A 22,091-nucleotide genomic window follows, 5' to 3' on the forward strand; every position below is an offset into this window, starting at 1 on the left:
TTATCACTCTGTGTACATTGTAACAAAAGGGAAAAAGACAGATTTTAAAACCAACCAGCCTAATGTTCATAGATAATAATTTCTGAAATAATAATAATCCTTCTCCAACTGGCTTATTTTGTAACCGCACAGGCTGTCTGCATTAAACTGCCTGTATCGAACCGTTTCTGAGAAATATTGTTTAATTATATTGCATTATACAGTGTTGGCTTATGACAAGGTAACATACCTTTTCCCATGAATTTGGTCACAGGAGCCTACATTTTTAACATAAAAACGTTATTACATCAATGTTTATATAAAACCTTTATAATTATTATAAAAATGTTTAACATAACAGAAAGAATGCTACAGAAGGTATAGTTAGATGCCAACTGTTCAGAGTCACTCAAGATTAAAACACAATTGATTAATGACTAATTTTGTGTTTGCAACTGCAGGTAGGATATTTACCATACTCTATTCAAAAAGTGCCTGAGCATTTTCGGCAATGGCTGTAGCAGGTGAACATCGATACTTTTGTGACCAAACCCCACTTTTTGTACAGAAGGATGTTATCTTGACCAATGGAACCTCACTACATTGGTGGTGATAGTGGATATTTTGTTTCAAATACAGGAGAGACAGTCTGAGAAGTAGTGATGACAGAGACAGTCTGAGAAGTAGTGATGACTACTCACCACTTTCTACCTTTTTTTTTTTTCTGGTCTACACCTCACCCCTTCTTCTCCCACTCATGTCTCTGTGCTTTTAGCCACACTGCCCCTTATGACTTTTCCATTCACTCTCTTCTCATTCACATCCCTAGTGAAAATACACTTGTCAATCTTAATCCACCATCCAAAAAAAACAAACCAACCCACATTTTGGATGGTGGATTAAAGTGGGGCGGGGGAGACAGCCCCTGAAATACTACTGTGTAATCAAGCTTCCTTCTGGTCACCCACTGAAATCAATGTGAGTCTCTCTATGGGAGCTGCTGACTACTGGGCTCTTTTAGAAATCTGAGCACTTCATTCAGGTATCTAAATGGGAACTGCCAGTTGATGAACTCTTTGCAGAATCTGACCATCAGCGTACATAGGAAAGAATATTATTCTGTAAACAAAACCTTTGCCAAGGCTTTGTTTTATATATATTGTGTTTCTCTTTTCTTTTTTCCCTCCAAGGTGTAATAAGAACAGCTTTGCCAAACATGGACAGAGAGGTCAAAGAACAATATCAAGTCCTCATCCAAGCCAAGGATATGGGAGGACAGCTGGGAGGATTAGCTGGAACTACCACTGTAAACATAACTCTCACCGATGTCAATGACAACCCACCCAGATTTCCCAAGAGTATGTTTTATTTTACATACACTAATTTCGAAAGGAGTGTAGTTTATAACATCAGTGTGAAGACTCCCTTACAGAATTTCTTGGGTTGGAGGCCAGACAGAAGGGAACTCTAATGCATGACGGAAAATTATGGACTGGATCTCTGCTAAGACAAGAACTGTTTTAAAGAACACAAGGCCCAATCTTGCAAGTTGCCAAACATCCAGTGGGAAATGAGGGTATGCAGCATTTTGCAAGATCAGGCCCATAGCTGGTAGCAGTTATATTTTTTTATAACATCAGTTTGGGACATATATTTTATCCAGGGAAAGGTGATGTTACTCTTCAAATGTCTCCTGATTATAAACGTTTTACATTCGAGGGTGGGTCACACATTCCTGGCCCTTTTATTAAAGGTATAAGCTGGCATTGTTCAAAGAAACAACTAAGAAGCAATATTTGGTAGAAGTACTACTAGTCAGAATAATTGTTGTCATTAGCAGGTGCAACACTGTTGTGCCATCTGGGCCCATCGAGGTTAAGTCTGTACTGGAAAATATTCATAGAATCGGAATAGAGATCATGTACTAAAGATCTTTATATAAATTAGTTGAAATCAGGCTTTTCAGAAATGAACTCATTTTAAAAGGTTGTTTGATAGGGTGGTGATTTTCAGAAGCACGTGCAGATCTTTTTGAAGACTATTGGAATTGTGAGTGCTCATGAAGTCTGAAAATCGAGCTTGTAAACTTGGGTAGTCATGCCAAACTATTAGGGTGGGATTCACAAACGTATTTAGGCACCTAACTCTTACTGGTTTCAATGGGAGTTAGGAATCTAAATACCTTGGTGAATCCCACCCTTAGTTTCTAAATGACAGTCAACAAGACAAACTTCTATTATTAGATTAGAATATTTGAACGAACAATTTAGTGATGGCACAGGAGTCTTGTTTTTGACACTATTTATATGGTTCTACCTTGTTTTGATTACATTCCTACATGGTTTTGATTACATTCCTACATCTCTTACATTCCACACTGTAATTGCAGTACATATAACTGTCTCTTTGGTGACAGAGGCTTCAGATTACACCTATGTCTTCGTGAGACTATTGTTTTCTTTCCAACATTTATTCTTCCCACCTTCCGGAATGGAATTCACTGCATTTCTGGAGAGATTCAAGAACCTCCCTCAGAATATCAAACAGAGATTTCCAGTGTGGCAAGGTTCACAAAGCTCTTCTTCCAGCAGATTTTCAGTTGTACCTTTTACTCTCTCTGCTACTATGGGCTTTAATCAGCCCCCGAAATTACTTTATGTGACCATCTGTCTTAATAGACTGAAACATTTCAAAGTGCAAAGGAACAAAATATACTTTTTAACAAAAATAGAGAGACTAGGAGATTATTTTTTACACTTCCAAAAAGACAGCTTTAAAGGTCTTATTTCATGTATGTCTGTAGTGATGACTTTTTAGTCCAGTCAAGGCTTTATGCAGTGGTTAAAATATCAACAGATCAAGTTTCTGCTCTTCTCTGCATACTGAGAGTTGTAAACCTTTTCTCTCTTATTATATCAAATGTCAGAAGTCAATTAATAGCTATAGCTCTTGATGAAACAGACGGGAATAATATCTGAGGTGCACAGTGTGTAATGGAAGTAACATACATTTAGTATGGCCAAAGGCTAAAATGTGAGAGAATGATATTGGGTATTCCTTTCAGTAAGAACTTGCATAATCAGGGTAACCATGTCACTGAAACAGTCTTTATTGGGTGTGTCACAGAGGGAACAGGTTTAGCTTAATGAAAAGTAATGATTACGGCTTTTTCAGAACAGTAATAGCAAAGGCGCTGCTTAATGGGGACTCTCCCATTGGCATAATAGCTATGACCTCTCACAGAGGTGGATTAGCATCAGTGTGCATTTTTCACATCCCTGAATGATGTAGTTATACCAGAGTAATTTTGTAGTGTGGGCGTCCCCTTAATCTGGACACCCACTTGAGACGTGCGATTCACAAAGTACTTAGGTGCATCACTCCTATTGAAATCAATGAGTTAGGCACCTAGGTACCTTTGTGAATCCCACCCTGGCTTGTCACAATTAATGCATTTCTAGTGCATATTTTTTGTTTGGTGTTAAGCCTCCATATTAGGCCCAGGCGGGCCAGGCCCTGAATGCCTTCATCTATTTCAATAGGAATTGAGAGATAGAAGGTGAGTGACATAGTATCTTTTATTGGACCAACTTCTGTTGGTGAAAGAGACAAGATTTTGAGCTCCACACAGCTCTTCAAGTCTGGCAAAGGTAATCAGAATGTCACAACTAAATACAAGCTGGAACAGATTAGTAAACATAAGGAGTTAACACATTTCAAGAAACCATTCAAGATGAAGTGGGCAATTAACACCTTTGCTGTCATAGGTAGGACAAAGGAGGGTCAGTGGGTTACAGATTGTTGTAATGAGACACAAAACTAATGTCTTTATGGAGTCCATGACCCAGGGCAATTGAGGCATTTCACCAAAGTTGCTCAGGACCATACAAAATTGGGTCCATTAAAAGGGCAACTACTTTTGTTGCCAAAGATGCTGCACACCACATTATCCTACAGAGTGAGAAACTATTCATTACAATAGAATAAGGTTTAGGCTTATTTTCTGAATTCAGTTAGGACTTTTTTTCCCAACAAAAGTGAGATAGCATATATTATTAATAGTAGGAAGGAACTATACACTGATAAATAATGGATTTTAAGCTTGCCAAAAAAATTTCAAGCACACACCACTTTTCTTTCACTGAGGCTCCTTTAAAGAGCTAGGTGGGTTTAGACAGGATAGCAGATTCTAGAGATGAAAGATTATTGACTGTCCTGCTGAACATGGCATTTTTATTTAGGAAATATGCTTTTGAAAGTATTCAACAGAGAAGTTCCTTCTTGTGTATTTTTAAGTAATGAAGGTGGACCAGTGAGAAAACAGGAAAACCTTGAAGCATTATAAATCTGTGATTGAGCTGTTTGTTCTGCAGGTAACTCTTGACCCACATTTTGTAAAGCAAGATAACCTGCTTCCATGGACTTTCATATAACTGGAAGGATGAATCGTTTTAAAGTTTTCATTAGTAGGAATATGTTTCCATAGGGGTTTCACATGTCTATTATGACTAACTCTTCTGATTATGCTTCCATTCTAAATTATGGAGCATGATTCCTAGATAAAGACAGAATACATTTGTAAACACGGAGACCATCTTCTCATATCCAAAGGTCCTTTATATTACCGAAGAGGCGAGGGAGTGAAAATGTGGTCTGTAGAATAAAGCTGATGTCAGGAACAATTTAATCAAGAATGTACGTTAATACATCTTCGGGGAAAGAAAGGAGACTTTGGATGGAGAAGACTGGGGGTATGTCCACGCTTAAAAATGGTACGGTTGCACAGCTGAGCCTCTGTAGTGCTTCAGCATAGACACTACCTATGTCAATTGGAGGGGTTCTCTCGTCAGTGTAGGTAATCCACCTACCTGAGATGTGGTAGCTTAGTTGATGGGGATTAAGGCTGTTTTAACTACACTGCTCAAGGGTGACTATTTTTCATACCCCTGAGGGAAGTAGTTATGTTGACCTAATTTTCTAGTGTAGGCCGGGTCTGGATGAAAGCAATTCACATTCAGATGTGTTTCAGCTAACGGGTATTCTCACTCTTCAGCTAGTAATGCATAGGGAGAACTGTTTAAGTAAAAAGACAATTCAGCACATTCTTTCATGAAGCTAATGTACTAAGCCTTAACATGCTGGTGTCAGACTATTCTCAGCTAGCCTCCAGGATGATTGTGGCTGGCTTCCAATTGTTAAAATAAGCTTCAGAAGAAGTTGATGGGATGCATTTACTTCAACATTTAAATGACAAAAGCTGTATAATTAGCTGGTATAAATTATACATTATGGAATCAAACCAATTAAGTGAAGTGGTTAATTCATATTTTGCAATGTTGTTGTGCTTCAGCTGCCCTGCCTCTTTCTTCTGCTCAGTGATGACAGAGTGAACGTGAAAGCAATTCAGAGAAATAAAATAGTATTTATAGAACAATAAATGCTCATAGAAACAGTCTGGTTCAAGGAAACACTCTTTTTTATTATTTTAATAAGATAAATATCCTTTTAGAGGATAACATCCCCCACCCCATACAGAAAAAGAATCAATCAATATTTTAAAAGTATATTATTTTCATTCCAATGCTAGCAAACACGAGACCACCATAAAATGTCTCTCTTGGAGGTCAGATTAGTTATTTCTTTAAATCCTGACACCCTCTTAATTCACCTTTTACTGAAAAAAACCCTATTCAGATAAAGAGTTTTGTCACATAATTTGCAAGTCCGTATAAAGCATTTGACTGAGCATGCTCTTGGGTGCTGTAGCAGAAGGATGCACTTACTGATTTTAATATGTATTATAAACTAACAAATTAGCATTCCCAGCACAACTTGGGATAGGTAACAACAGTATTATAGTTTTTTCCCCATGTGTAAAATGAGACTAATTGAGACCCAGCTCAGTTATGTGATTTTTCCCAAGACTGTACAGTATGTCCAGTCAGTGGCAACATTGAGACTAGAACCTCGGTCTCCTGCCTCAGTCCTGTGGCAAGTAAACAATGCCACATTGTCTATCAGTCAAATGCAGCACTATGATTTCACAGTTATAGATGTACCTACTTGTTTAAAAAAATAACATTTAAAAAATCCTCTAATCCAGAATATATAAATAAATAAAAGTAGCTAAATCTCTATTCAGTTTTCCATTTAAGCCAATTATTTTTAATGGAATACCCACCCTATCATAGCAGAACTTCTCCCAAGCTTCCACTGAGATCGGCTTAGTTCTTCAACAGTCGATTCCGTCTTTGCCGAAAACTCCTTAGATAGTTGTTTGTCTTTGATAGTCAGCTATCAACATTGTATGTTCCTGATCATGAAGAATCTGGAAGAATGAAAAGTTCTATTTAAACTGAAGAATGCAAGGACACCTTTAAAACATAAACTGAAATAAAAAGTGAGGAATACTTTCAGAAATCTGGAGAGAGAAACTTTCAGGTAATACATCATCTCAAAATGTTTAACATTTACTGCTTTTTTTGTCTGCCATACTCTTACTGAGTTGATTTTGTTTTCAGCTCTCACAAAAATACGCAAGTCAGATGAAGCTTTCTGAAAGGCTGTTTGGAATATTGACAGAATGAAATAAAAGCCTCTGTTACAGTACTCAAACAAGATAGACTGAGCCATCAACAACATCAAAGCAGGTAAACAAACAAACAAAAAAGAATGTTCCTCAGCATTATGCAATGAATAACTATAGTATTTAGATAATTTGTCAATAGAAAAAATATAGTACTGTGGTACAGTACACACTGTATTCCCAGAATATAAATGGCACTTATTTACTGAATAGTGGTTAGAAGATAAATATTATCTGTATCTTATAAAGATGGTGTTATTAGTCTATTCTTATTCAGTTCGTGAAATGGGGTTATTTTCCCCTACCATCAACTTTAAGTGCTGGCTGGCCATTAACAGCAAAATGTGTAGGTTAATTTTGAAATGTTTTATCATTGCAGGAGACTGTCTTCATTAATAATCATATCTTATATCAGTTGTTTTCTGGATGAAAGGTGTATACAAAAGTGCTACATAGAAGTTCAGCAACCTCTGGGTGGAAACATACCAGTCATTCCACCCAGCTTGCTTTCTGTGAGGAGATATGAAGACATTATTCTGGGGTATTTAGGGAGACAGAATGAAAATTACCCAAGTTAGACACATATCAGAAACCAAAATGAATTCCCTAACTGCTGGGATATTGGCTATGCTTTGAAGCAGGAACAATAGGAACTTGAACCCAGTCTCCTACATACCAGCTGAATGCCCAAGCCACTGGGGTGTTCTGAAATGCTTGTTGGTACATCCTCCATCTTGACCTGATCTGAGAAATGTTCTTCAAAACTGATACATTTACTCAAAAAATTCAGGGTGCTGACAAAATGGCATTTCTCAGTGGAAAAAAGTGTAATGCAAGTTTTGTTTTTGTTTTTTTTCAACCAGTTCTACTGAGCACTTTTGAAAATCTGGCCACTTATTTATTTGTCTACATGAGAACTAAGCAGTTATGGAAATCTGGCTCCAAATATATTGTGTCAGGTTACGTCTCAAAGAAAGCCACAGGAGAAGACCAGAGGGCAGAAAAACACTGCAAGGGATCCCTTCAGAGTTTTCCATTGAATTCTCTCCAAATTGTTATTTGTTCTTTGAGTGATTGCACATGTCCATTCCACTGTAGGGATGTGCCTGACAAGTGCACAGTTGTCAGAGAACTTTTTCCCTTCAGTAGTACCTGTTGGGATATCTCAAGTGCCTTCTGCCACTGGACACGTTCCCCGAAGTCCTCAGTTCCTTCTTACCACCAGTGATTATTGTTGGAGTGCTTCCCATCTTGCTACTGCAAGTTTTCCCTGCACTCTTTGCTTATAGATTATTTGTTCTCACAGTAGCTAGTTAAGTAGAAAGTATAGTGAATATTAGATTTCAGATTTTGGACCAAATTTGAATCTTGGTGCTGGGACTGGAGCCATGCCTCACTCTGGGGCTTAAGTCCTGCCAATTGTTTGACAGTTGATGTCAATCAGCAACTCACAACTCAGCTGCCTAGAATGTTTGGGGGAGTCCCACATCAGTGACAAGTTGTAAAGGATTTAAGCCTTGCTCTAAAAAAGATAGAGCAGTGAGATTTAAGTGTCTCCTTATGGAGGCAGCATCCCGCCCTCCATCAGAGCCGTCAAGTTCAAAGCGTACTTCCTTTGGCACTGCATTGTATGGCTCCAGTACGGAAGAAAGATGTGGATCTTCCAAGGAGTCGGTCCCCCATTTAGCAAGATCATGGGTACCAAGGCCATCTAGCAGTAAAGAGTCAGGGAGAGACTCTTGAAGAGAAACGTACACCAGAGCATGCCTCTTCTAGGAAGTGGGGGGGCAGAATCCGTGACTCCAGAACCTGTGCCACGGCATTGAGGCTGACACTTGAAGTTCCTATGCAAACACATCAAACTCAAAACCCAATTCTGGGTCCTGACAACGATTGAAGCATATTCAGCTGCTGGAGGATTATTCAAATTTTTGGTACCAGTGTCCCCATTGGAGGAGGAAGGGTTTCAGCCAATACCAGTGACTGTGTTTCCTACACCAGCTCCTCACCAGCATATGGTATCAATACCCTCTACACTTCTGGTATCAAAGAGGATGGTAAAATCCAGAGGCAAACCATCGTTAATATCCCTGATACTGCCAACCCCAGGCTCAGCTCTCTCCTGTCCACACAGGATCTGCTCCACTATTATCACATTACTCTGAGTCATCTCCTTTGGACTTGGAGATGAGGTCTTGTCTGTTCCATGTGAGATGGGATGTATACCCTCCATCACAGCCTTGGGGTCAGTCCCAGGAGTGGACATATCTCAATATCGCCCAGTTTCAACCTGCCATGTCATCAGTGGGACATTCTTAACCAATTCCAGAGTGGGCCAGGCCTTGGTGCAGCCAACGAGCACCATTGGGGTCTTTGAGACAATCCAAGCAGCAGCTATGGCGCAGATCAAATAATGATACACATTGTCGAGGAGTGCCCACTAACCAAATTCAAATGTGGCCTCTGAGAGCTCCATTTGACCACTAAAAACACTATTGCTTGGCTCAGTGAATATGCAAACACTAGATAGATAAATAAGAGGCAATGGTCTGCACAAGCATGGGACCCACCACCACCATGTCAGCGGCCATTGTGGACACTGTGGAATGACCCTCCCCATGCTAGAACTTCCCCTCATCTGCTTGAGTTGACTTCCTTGAGGATGTACCAAGATCATCAGCACCACAGACAACATTATCTGATGCCCACTACTGAGCAGCTGGAAGTTGTTCAGTCAGCTCGTCCACCGCAAGAAAGAGACCAAATACTGCCTCAACATCTTGGTGTGTCTTCATCCAGATGAGACTGTAGAGATGGTGAGTGATTCACTGCCACCAGAGGATTACAAGTCTCACCAAGAGCTGCCTAAAAGGGTGGCCTCAGTATTACAAATTCGGGTGGAAGAGATCTGCAAGAAATCCCACATGCTAATCGGCATATTAGTTTCAACAGCGCCCTCCAGTGTAGCACTTCTGATTAATGAAGCAATTCTGGAGTTGATCAATACACCCTGACAGATTCCTCCTTCCTACAGCAAAATGGTCAGAGAGGAGATACTATGTCACTTCCAAGGGTTTTCATCACCTCTGTTCTCACCATCCCCCAGGCTCTTTGGTGGTGGCAGCAGCTAACAAGCGGGAGAGGCAGGGGTGCCAAGCATCGATACTGAAGGGGAAGGAGTCAAAGAGATTGCACTTGTTTGGTTGTAAACTTTATTCAGCTGGAGGGCTGCAACTTAGAATTGCTAACCAGCAAACTCTTACTCATTATGACTCCACTTTGTGTGAAAACCTAATGAAGTTTAAAGACAGGTTACTGGAGGTCTCTGGCAGGAATTTAGTGTGATGGTGGAAGAGGGCTAGCTAGTGGTCAGGACAGTTTGGACATGGCAGACTCAGGAGCTCAATCCATGTTGTCTGCCATATCTATGGGGAGATGTTCGTAGCTGTAGTCTTCCAATCTCACTTCTGACGTACAGCAGACCATCCAAGATCTGTCCTTTAAAGGTCCCTCCTTTCTGGAAAAGATGGATGATTGGCTACTAGCCTGTAAGATATCAGAACTTTATACCTTGGCCTATACTTCATTGAGAAAAAGGGGCAAGAATGATAGGAGGTGACCACCTCCCATCTCTTCCTCCTCTGCAACAAAAGGTTCCTCCCAACCAGCAGCCCAGACTAAACATGTCTGTCAAGGGAAATATACCAATTCCTACAGGCCCATCTGTTCCTACCCAAATGTTTTCCACTTGTCTATCTCAGTTCCTCTGTGCTTGGACTCACATCACATTGGATCAATGGATCGTAACCGCAGTGGATCTGGGATAGGCCCTATATTTGTTTCTCTCTTCCCTTCCCATCCCCTTCCGTGTCCCTCTTCAGGGACCACTCTCATGATACCATTCTTCAGTGGTCGGTCCAATCTTGTCTTCTAGAGGGAGTGTAATAGGTGGTTTGGAGGGCTGGGTGGCATTGTGATTAGAGCGCTTTGCTCTCAGCCCTTGCATGATTGAGGAGACTCAGTTTTTAAGTCCAGGGGCATATTGAGACCCAGGCCCTCCCTCTCCATTATGTCCCAGCTGAGGGTCCTGTGTACATCAACACCTGAACAGCAGGGACTCCCATCAAGGAGTCAGAATCTGCTGCCCTGGGCTACTCCCTACCAGTATTTTCAGTTTGGGGTGTGGCCCCTCCATGGGTGCTGGAACAATTTTTATAGTGGGGGTGCTAATGATGGAAACCATGTATTTGGTGTTTGTTATTACTACTTCAAGCCAGGGGGTGTGGCAACACCCCTATTTCGAGCACTATGGGGTCTCTCTAGTCCAGATTTCTGGGCGGCTTGCTTCCTGTAGGGTAGCTTGGGTGCCAATCTTGTGTGGCACCTTGTCATGGTCCCAGGCTCCTTCAGGTGGGGCAGCCACCAGTTGGTGCGGACAAGCCCCACAATGTCTCTGGAATTCACTCATTCACTTGCCTCCAGTGCTGGAGGTTTCTTTACAGTCTCCCTTGGCTGGGGAGACAGTGCTTGCTCCCAAATGGCTGTCCTGGCTGGCAGGCTAGTAATCCTTTCCCTCAGGTATGGGGACAGCTAGCTCCTGCTTCTTTGCCAGTCAGCCCTGAACTGGGCCAGGCTCTCTTCTTTTCTCCCCCCACTCTAGGCTTGGCATTGGCTGCAGATATAACAGGGCAGGGCGAGCTGGGCCCAAAGGCTCTCTTTAACCACTGCTGTGCTGACTGGCAGTTTCTCTACTTCATCACAGGGCACCATAGGGGTCTTTGGGGGAAGGGGTTTTATTCTCACTATTTCCTTATTCCCAAACTAAAAGGTGGTCTCAGGACTATTTTAGATTTGATAGTTTAATAAATATCTGAAGAAAATAAAATTATTCCTTTCCTGGAATGAGGGGACTGCCCTCAACTTAAAAGACACTTACTTTCATATAGTGATGTGTGCAGAGCACTGGAAGTTTCTCAGATTTATTATGAATGGAAACCACTACCAATTCACAGTACTTCCATTTGGTCTGTCAGAAGCCCCTTACATTTTCACAAACTGCATGGTGGTGGTAGGGGCATATCTTCAGCAGCTGGAGAGCCACATGTTCCCCTTCCTGTTTGACTGTCTGGTGAGAGGCCAGTCCAAGTCTCAGGTATTGTCTATCATGATCATTGTCCAGTCCATCTTCAATGTATTTCGGCTATTACTCAGCTGAACAACTCAAAGAATAGAATTTATTGGAGCACTCCTGGAGCCTATGCAATCCAAAACATTCCTGTCTCAGTCAGCATTCCAAACACTCCAGGGCCTGGCCATAGAATGAAAAGCACATCCCGTTACCACAGTGCACAGTTGCCTCAGATTCCTGGGGCACATGGAGCAGGTACCTATCTAGCACAACACGCCAGACTACACCTTAGAAGGCTTTGGGAGATAGCAAGCGTCTGTGCATGTTCCCAGTTGACATAATCTAGATAGACTGGTTCACATACCCAAGGTAAATTTTGTCCTCTCTAGGCTAGTGGAAGACCCTCATAAAGTCTATACCAGAGTTCCCTTCATTTTGCTGCAGCCAATACTTATGTTAGTCACAGATGCCTTGTCATTGGGTTGGGGGGCACTTGTGAGAGCCCTGAAAACTCAGGTTTATAATCTTCCCAGGATCTGAGGACTCCCAGATATCAGGAAGTCACATGCTATCCATCTAGTCTGTTCAGCCTTTTGTCCATCAGGAGTGCTGGGGGTGTTGCAACACCCCCTGGCTTGAAGTAGTAATAACAATCCAAATATGTCTTCAGAACCCCCAATATAAAAATTGTTCCAGCACCACTGCTGTCCACATATTGTGGGGAAAAAATCTGCTAGTGTTAAGGGACAACACAGCAACTATGTGCTATATAAATAGATAGGAAGGAGCACATTCATTGCAACTGTGCAAGGAGGCAGTTCTACTGTGAGTTCTGCATACCCAATTACATTCACCTGAAAGCTGCTTACCTCCCAGGAAAGCAGAACACATTGAGAGGTCATCTGAGCAGATCTTTCTCCACTCACCATGAAAGGTCACTACGTCCCGACGTGGCCAAATCTATCTTTCAGCTGTGGGGGACTCCCCAAGAGGACACATTTTGCAACATAGGCCAACAGAAAATATGATCGGTTCTGCCCCGGGGAGTGGTGGGGGAGGCGTGTCACAACTCAGCTTCATTGACTGACGCTTTCCTGCTACAGTGCAAGAACTCCCTGCTGTATGCCTTTCCTTTGATACTGTTCATTGTCTAGACTAAGACTCTGGGCAATCTGGACCATGCTTGTCTCATATAAATAGTACCAGCCTGGCCTTGGCAACACTGATCATTTGGTCAGTGAGACCTCCTCTACCTTTCATGTTGGACCCAGATATGATTTCTCAGGACCATGGCCATCTGCTCCATCCCAACTTGCAAGCCCTTTGTGACAGGTCCTCCCCTCGGGGTGCCATCTAGAACTGGGATACCACTGAGCCCACCTGACCCACCAGCCTGGGTTCCCTTTCCACCCTGTAATGCTGTGACAAGCTGAAGACACGTTCCAGGTCTCACACTTTCACCAACACACAGGTAGGGACACACCCAGCTGCAGCTACACACAGATGCTGAGATCAGCTCTGCATGAGAAGGCTCAGCTAAGGCACCTCCCAGTTGCTAAGGCACACACCCCTCTCTGCAGGATAAACACAAAATTATACCATCTTGCACTGCACAGAGAACTGTACAGCGTAAGCTCATGAAATTCGCTTCCTTCCTCAATATGGAGGAAGATATGCAACAGCTTTTTGCCCCCAAATTATGATTTCCACACACTGGTTTTAGACAAAACAAATGGAAATTAATTAACTAAAAAAGGATAGATTTTAAGTGGTTATAAGTGATATCAAACAGATCAAAGAAGATTACCTTAATAAATAAACAAATCCTAAAACTGAGCTTAACACACTAGATAGGTAGATATGAATTAGCAAATTCTCACCCTGATTGATAAACAGGCTGGCAGGTTCTTAAGGCACAAACTGCCTTTCCTTTTCAGCTTGACTATACCAGGTTTTCATACACAGGTTAGAAATCCCTTAGCCTGGGACCATCACTTCTCCTTCTTCAGTCTTTATTCCTCAGGTGTTTCTAGGTGTGTTTTTTGTAGGGAGAGTGAGGTCCCATCATTATGTCACTGTCCCCCTTTTATATCTTCTTTCCACTTGCTGGAAAGCTCTTTTTCTGTGACCTGGGTCAAACAGTTCCCATTGTGTAGTGCAGTCTCTGAGAGGTTTCTATTGTACACGGTTCCTGGGGTAATTCTTGTGCTTGTGTGCATTTCCTCAATACGCCATTAACATTGTTTGGCCTTTTTTACTGTTGTACCTCAAAGTCTGCTTGTGTGTGTTTTCAATCACCCAACATGTTTCAGTAACACGTACGTAGCCTAACTTCACATACAACGATAGCACATACAATCCAATGAGATATGAATGTACAGCAGAAGAAGACTTTTCGAATGATACTTCACAAGCTAAGTTCTGTCTAAGCTGCTGGCCATCCAGCTGCGCAGCAGTTCTATTAAGGGCTGCACCTCTGGGCAGAGGCACCCCTTCCCAGCCCGCCCTGCCGGAGCTGCTGTGGCTGTGGAGAGGCATCTCTACCCCAGCCCCGGCCCCAGCCCATCCCCGCCATAGCTGCCATGGCCATGCGTAGGTGTCCCAGCAGCTGTGCTGAGTGAGGGCTGTGGGGAGTCCTCTCTCCTCACAGCAGCCCCGGGGCAGCCTGCATCCCAAACCCCTCATCCCCGCCCCCACCCCAGAGCCCTCACCCTCAGCAAGAGCCCTCATCCCCTCACGCCACAACCCTCTGCCCCTGTCCTCAGCCCCCTCCCACACTCCGAGTCCCTCATCCCCAGCCCCGCCACACATCACCTCCATATCGATGCACATAACAAAATTAATTCCGCACATGGATGTGAAAAATGAGAGGGAACACTGCTCACAAGGCATACTTTGTACAAAACATATCCTAATTACATGGCAGTGGTGAATACTGGGGTCCCAGGGTGTCACACCTTCCACTTGACATCATGGATGCCTCATGGCTAACATTTTTGGAAAGGGTGTACTCTAAAAGCATTCAGGAAGTGCTTCTGGAATAGCAGAAACCCTTCAACAAAGCATACTTACCTGGCCAAATGGAAACATTTTTTTCTAGCTGGTCTCAACAAAAATGTGCCTTTCTAGTGCAAGCTTCCATCAACCACGTTTTGGACTATCTGTTGCAGGTAAAACATCAAGGTCTGACAGTTAGTTCTATTAAAGTACATTTGGCAGCTATCTCAGCTTTCCACCCTTCCACCCTTTTTCCCCCAATCCCATAGCTATCAGATTTTTAAAAGTGTTAGACTTGTTATACCCACAGATGCAAAACCTGTTTCTCCATGTGATCTCAGCCTGGTACTAGCAAAATTAATGGGGCCACCATTTGAATCTCTTGGTGCTTGCTCCCCACTGCACCTCTCAGTATTTGAAGTGGGTGAGTTGAGAGCTTTGGTCTCAGACCCTCCTTCTACAGTTTCCATAATGATAATGTTTACCTCTGCCCTCACCCAACTTTCTTAACAAAGATGGCTTTTAGTTTCCACATTAACGAGGCAATGTATTTGCCAACTTTCTTCCTGGATATTCACACACATTCACTGCCTGTGAGACGAGCTTTAGTCTTCTACTTGGACCACACCAGGTCTTTTTAGACCCTCCTCTCAGTTATTTGTCGCAGTTGGGGCAGGGTGAAAGGCCAACCAGTTTCTACTCAGAAGGTTTCCTCCTGGATTTCTTGCATTTGAGCTACAGTTAATTCATGTCATGTCACCTAGAGTGTTGGTCCATTCAACTCGAGCACAAGCAGCTTTAGCATCTTTCCTGGAACAAGTACCTATTTGAGATATTTGCCAAGCTGTGACTTGGTCATCAGTTTACACTTTTGCTGTTCATTATTCCATTTCACATCAATTCAGGAACACTGCCAGTCTTGGATGGGTTGTTCTACAATTGCTGTTCAGATAGATTACGAGCCCACCTCCACGGTAATCTACTTGAGAGTCACCTACAGTGGAATGAATATGTTCAATCACTGAAGAAAAAACAGCTACCTACCTTTCCTTGATTGTTGTTCTTTGAGATGTGTTGCACATGTCCAATCCATGACCTGCAATCCTTCCCTTCTGGTCAGAAGGAACAGAGGGGGATGAGTGCAGCTCCATCCTCTCACACCTGCATGTGGTGGCATGCAACAGCAAAGGGTATTGAAGCCGCCCCGACAGGTACCACTGATGGAAACATTTCTCCAACAACTGTACTCCTACAGAGGAATGGATATCTGCAACACACCTCAAAGAACGACAGTAAAGTTGGTAACTTTTTTTTCCTCTTTCAGTGACTTACACAGCAAGTTTGTACAGTATACAAAAGGTAACGGTCAATATTTTCAAAGGAAGGTGTTTAAATCCCTATTTAGGCACCTAAATAGGTGCTTTGACTTTCAAAAGGGCTGAGTCCCTACAGCTCTCATTGGCTTTGATGGGAGTTGCAGAAACTCACCTTTTAGGCACACCATCCCAAATTTAGATGTTATTTTTCTGAATACATCTCACTTTTAAAGTGAAAATCTGCAGAGAAAATTAGCCCAAAAGAAACTGCATACAGAAAAGTCATAACTGAAGCAGGGTGAACTACATTTTGTATTTGTAATCACATATATATGGATAATTGCATCTAGATACATCTTAAATCTTATTTTCTGTTTCAGACCCTGTGCACACAGTTTGCTGAAAAGAAGTGGACATTTCTCCATAGCAGAAACTGACTGTAGAATTGTGCGTAATGGGGATGTGCAAGTTATGGTTCCATAATAAACATTCTTGTGAGCAATACAAGTGTGGGATATTAAGAGTTGATGATTAATAAAATGTTGTTATTTGAGGTTCTGTAGTGGTGGAGAAAGTATGAAAAGTGCTTCCACAAGATGTTAAGAAGCAATGTATTGAAATATTAATCAGAGCATCACAAACTCCATGTCCTCTCCCAGACAATATATTTTTATCACTTTGGTGGTCTCATAAACCATTCTGTTTAAATTCTATAGAAGGACTAAACAAAATTGTTGTGTTTTCCCCCCATGGTAGTATAGTGGACTCCTCAGCAGCAAAGCTGATTCAAAAATGCCATTTTTTTCTTGTAAGTGTTTGAAACAAGGTTGGTTACTTTTGAGCATAATCTTTTTTGTATCTATGAAGCACCATACATCTTTATAAATATTGTAGAAATATTGAAATAGAAATGTTTGGTTAAAATCTTCAGAATTAATATAAAACAAATCTAACCGTATTGTTCCCATTTTATGCTTAACATCCATATGCATGTTTCAAAATCTCTGGTGTAAACTATGTGAATGGAAGACATCATTATGTTTTCCCAGTACTAGTACCAGGAACAGCTACTTAAACAATATTATCACAACTGATTAAAAAATGTGAATTATGTAAGTGCCAAGTAATTATCTTATTTTACCTTTTACATTTGTCAGTACAACAACAAATTATATTAGACTATAGGCAAGTAACCATCATACACTGACCATCCTTCTTGGATTCTCCTTAAATCAGGCAAATAGCACCTCAAAAAACTTGCCCAAACATTTCCGATGCCATTCTGGGTTGAATAATTGAGATGTCTTGGTGGGTTAAGCTAACAAGAAGCACAATATTTGTTTTCGTTTTATTTTTCGAGGGATGGTTCTCTTTTCAATGAGGTTGCTTTTGAACATTAGCTTTTCAAGGTTCATAATAAATTGAAAATTCTGCCAAACAAATACACAGCCTCCCTCCCACAACAACAAATGAACAAATGAGATCTTGACCAAACAGAAAGCTACAGTAGAAATTATTTCTTGTAGGTTGTTTATTACATGGCATTAATAGTGAGCAAACAGTGCTTTAGATGTTACTTTTTAAAAGAAAAACTAAAATAAACATAGCTAAAGAAACAGCAGGAAAGGATATTTTTTACACATAAAAGCACTTTTGTGGATGACTAAAGCTTTGTTAATGAGATTTATAGCCATTTTGCTGAAAGACAGTATGGATCCTGCCCCGGTTGTAGGTGACTTGGCTATAATACCATCTAATGGCTGTTTGCTGGTCTTTGTGAAATGAAATGGTGATCTCAGGCCATTGTTCTTATCATAGGTGACAACTTTTCTGGCAGGCATACCACGGGTTGACTGGACATAAAGGCTCTGATCCAAATCCAGACTAGAAATCAGTGGAGACACATCCACTAACTCCAGGTATAGAAAAATATTTGTGAGGAAAACCAAAACACATCAGAACTCACCTAGCTTCGGGCCTCAGAAAGTGAAGCTTAACCCAACTGAGCCAAAAGTGTTGCACACCTGGACTGAGTTTCAGTGAAACATCACTGTTCTCTCCTCACTCACACAACCCTGCCCCCCTCCCGAAAACATCTGGGATCCCATCCCTTGCTTTTGAAGTGTTCTAGGTGGGATGTAGCAGGTGGTTGTATTCCCATCCCTCACCTTGGCCTTGTCAGTGTCTTTGGGGGCCAGCCAAGATTCTTCATTAGTCTTTAGGCCTAAGATCTTCAGTGGTAACAAAGTTGCTCCGACCCTCCCCCCCTTTTTCCATGAACTCTGCAAATACCTCCTCAGTCTGCCATTCTCCTGCATACTCACAACATAGTATAAGAACTGGGTAGGTTGTCAATTTGTGCTATTGTCAGCTGTGGCGTAGAAAACCATTTTGCCTCTCTTTTGTGCCTGCAGCCTGAGACATTCCTGAACTCCTTGCATCGTAACTAGAGAATCACTGGTTTTGGGAAGCAGTGTCTGGCTATGTACTTCTGAGTTTCACGCAAACTCAGCTGAGATTGACAGTTTATATAGACCTGAGATTAGACACACTAACTTTGATTTGCAAGGTCCACCAGCATTGAATTTAATGGATCTCACAACAGTCTTACAAGTTTCAGCCAGGATAGGGTTGAGGGATGTTGATAGGGTGCTATGGGGAAGTCTGGACTCTCACTGGCCTTACTACACATGGCTTGTACTGTGGTTAAATCATACCACTTCATGGCTATACTTGGCTAAATGTGACCAAATGGAGAAATAGCTAAAGACTGCCCCAGAGCTGATTGAGAACAGAAACGGATTGATCTGCTGTACCTCTGGTAGTCCCCCATAATCATCTGCCCTTTACAAAAGTCAGCACCTATCTCTGATTACATGTACCAAGTCTTATACAAAAGCATTTCTTGTTAAATCTGTATCTTTAGCCACTTTACAGAACAGGCATGTGCTGAATTTCTGCACTGCCGCTCTCCTCACAAGACCCAGCCATTCACCTCTCCCCAGGGGTGAAAGTAAAATACAGCTCTTACCAGTACGGGTCCCACTCGTTCTCCCCCGGAAGGGGCGGAGCCTCAGGCAGAAGGGGCGGGGCCAGGGGTGGAAGTAAGTTACATTTCTTACCCGGACAGTCCAAACACAAGCAACCCACCTCTCCTACATACTTCATGGATCCCTCCCATTGCGTGACTTAGCTTATAGAAAATAAAGCTACTATTACTACTACCAGTACTGTCAGTAATAAAACTTTACTATTGGAATAAGCCTGAAAACTCACTGTCACATTTTTCTCCTTGTCCTCCCTCCTCCTCCTCCAGCCAGGCTGCGGACGGGGCTAGGCTCCCCATTCCCCCAACCCCCGCACTCAGTAGGGCCTGCAGAGGCTCTCCTCTAGCTTGGAGCAGGGGGACTGGCTGAGGGAGAAGCCTCCCCAGGTAGCCTGCTGCCTGCATAAGAGCAGTTTAAATTTAGCTGTTCACGCCATGGTCTGAACCGTGGATTCGGGGCTATTTCTGGCTTCCTTGTTAATTTCACTCATTGGTGTGCCCCCTGCACACTTTTATGTGCCTGGGAGGGAGATTAAACAATCCTTGATATCTGACTTGCTAGATCTAATAGCTAGATCTAAATCTACTCTTATTCCAGGTATGTTCCAAATGTATATGTCCAGTATGGATGGATCTCTCAGAAAAGATAGTTCTTCACTGTAGTAATCGGACCACCAGCCCCCCGCCCCCCCAGGGGCAAGATGCCATTAAGCAGCACACGTTAAGCAGAAGTTCCTGAGGTATTAGATTCAAGGGTGCAGGGGGCACACCAATGGGTGGCTATTAGTAGGGGAACACCGGGGTAAATGCAGGACAACTAGAATAGCTGCCATGAAATATGCAAGATACTTAGAAAAAGTTTATCAATTTCAGCCTCAGCACTCTGCAGGACACCGACACCCACAAAACAAAAAGAGATCTGAGCCCCTATGTCCTAAGGACATTTCAGGTGTTTAATTCAATATATAAAGACCGTGGAATGAAAACTACTATTTCTTTCAAAGGAGGCACAATAATTTCCCTGAATATCCAGTTTTCCCCTCCAGTCCTTTGTGGTTTTGTCTGTGGGGCTATTTGCTTTCCCTGTGAATCTTTAGATGTTTTACCAAAATTGTTTTGCCCAAAATAAACCCTGATCATCAGAACACATGGACCCACCATGTTCTCCATGTTTTTATTTTTTAAACACTAACATTTCAAAGAGGATCTGCAAACAGTTTGGGCATCACCACCATAATCCTCTGCTGGGGAGGAAATGGGATAGATTTGAACTTGGAAATGGTTCCTGATTTTTGGTTGTATTTTTTTGTGTATTATATTATTGAAGATCGCCTCATCCAGGAGGCAGAAAACTGCCCAGGCTTTGGTACGCCGCCCCAACAACCTTGAGTGAAATTAACAAGGAAGCCAGAAATAGCCCCTAATTCCAGGGTTCAGACCACTGAGTGAACAGCTAAATTTAAACGGTTCTTATGCAGACAGCAGGCATCCTGGGGAGGCTTCTCCCTCAGCCAGTCCCCTTGCTCCCTGCTCCAAGCTAGAGGGGAGCCGTTGCAGCCCCTGCTGAGTGCGGGGGTTCGGGGAAGCACTGAGCCTTCCACTGGCTTTTATTAGCTCTGGATTTAAACTGGATGTAAGCTGTGCAGTAAAATGCCTATTATATTCTGCCCCTGCCTTGGTCTCACTTCCCATCCCCACCCCACCCCCAACTGTGAATGAAATTAACAAGGATGCCAGAAAGAGCCCTGAATCCCAGTCTGAACCAGGGAGGGCACAGCAAGTTTAAACTGTTCTTATGCAGACAGCAGGCATCCTGGGGAGGCTTCTCCCTCAGCCAGTCCCCCTGCTTCCTACTCCAAGCTAGAGGGGAGCCCTTGCAGCCCTTGCTGAGTGCAGGGGGTCAGGGAAGCACTGAGGCTAGCCGTGTTGGGCAGCCTGGCTGGAGGAGGAGGGAGGAGATAAACCAATGTGATAGTGAGTTTTCCTCTTCCACTGGCTTTTCCTATCTCTGGATTTAAGCTGGGCAGCCAAATGCCCCACCTTGATCTCACACAACCCCCTCTCCCCTGCTCCCAGCAACAACCCTGAGTGAAATTAACAAGGAAGCCAGAAATAGCCCGAATCTGCGGTCTGAACCAGGGAGTGAACAGTTAAATTTAAACTGTTTTTATGCAGGTAGCAGGCTACCTGGGGAGGCTTCTCCCTCAGCCAGTCCCCCTGCTCCCTGCTCCAAGCTAGAGGGGAGCCCCTGCAGCCCTTGCTGAGTGCGGGGGTCCGGGGAAGGTGGAGCCTAGCCCGTCAGCAGCCTGTCTGGAGGAGGAGAGTGAGAGAAACAACAAACAAATGTGACAGTGAGTTTTCCCTTTCCAAGCTTTTATTAGCTTTTAGCTGAACTTTTTGTTCTGCAGCCAAAAGAGGTGAAAGTAAGCCGGTACTGAATGCTCCACTTATTTGCCAGTATACTACTGCATCTTTTTTTACTGGTACTCCGGACTGGACGGGCTTACTTTCACCTCTGCCTCTCCCCCCCCCCCCCCCCCCCCACTACTACTGGTAAAAAGCCCAGGAAATCAGATTGCTCAGAAATCAGCATGTTTCTCTTGTCAGTCCCTATTCTCCATGGCCCTGGGGGACTGCCCATTTGTGACAAATGCTTTTGCAGTGTAACTAGTTTCTGCATAAGCTTGTTTGTCCTGCTTGTCCCATGTTTCATTTTGGCTCTGGAGGACCACAGAAGGTCTCCAGAGTGTTAGGGAATAGGCAGAACAGACTGCTAATCCAGGTTGATTTCAATATAGTTGTGCAGTGAATACATGCAGGACTGTATACAGGCAGAACCGAAAATAACAATTTACCAAAAGAAAGGTGTCACAGCAAATCCATTACAGTGGAACATTATAGACTAAAGAGAGACCAGATCTCTCTCTGAATGGTCATTCTAGTCTTTTTCACAAGAAGTCCTTATTATCCAATATTAATTCACAATTTTTCTTTACAAAGAAGAAAAAAAAATGAGAAAAAATAGGAAGTTTTGTTTTC

At 42.6% G+C, this 22,091-nt stretch overlaps 1 protein-coding gene across 2 annotated transcripts in view; it reads left to right on the forward strand.

Moving 5' to 3' along the window:
• CDH12 (cadherin 12) overlaps positions 1-22,091 on the forward strand; it is a 215,880-nt gene that overhangs the window by 132,289 nt on the left and 61,500 nt on the right. For both annotated transcript variants that reach the window (XM_077809158.1, XM_077809159.1), the window contains one exon: positions 1,170-1,337. In XM_077809158.1, coding sequence (XP_077665284.1) covers positions 1,170-1,337 — 168 coding nt within the window. The remainder of the gene's footprint in view (positions 1-1,169; positions 1,338-22,091) is intronic.

The sequence above is a fragment of the Eretmochelys imbricata genome, chromosome 2 (genome assembly GCF_965152235.1).
Source record: "Eretmochelys imbricata isolate rEreImb1 chromosome 2, rEreImb1.hap1, whole genome shotgun sequence".
NCBI lineage: Eukaryota > Metazoa > Chordata > Testudines > Cheloniidae > Eretmochelys > Eretmochelys imbricata.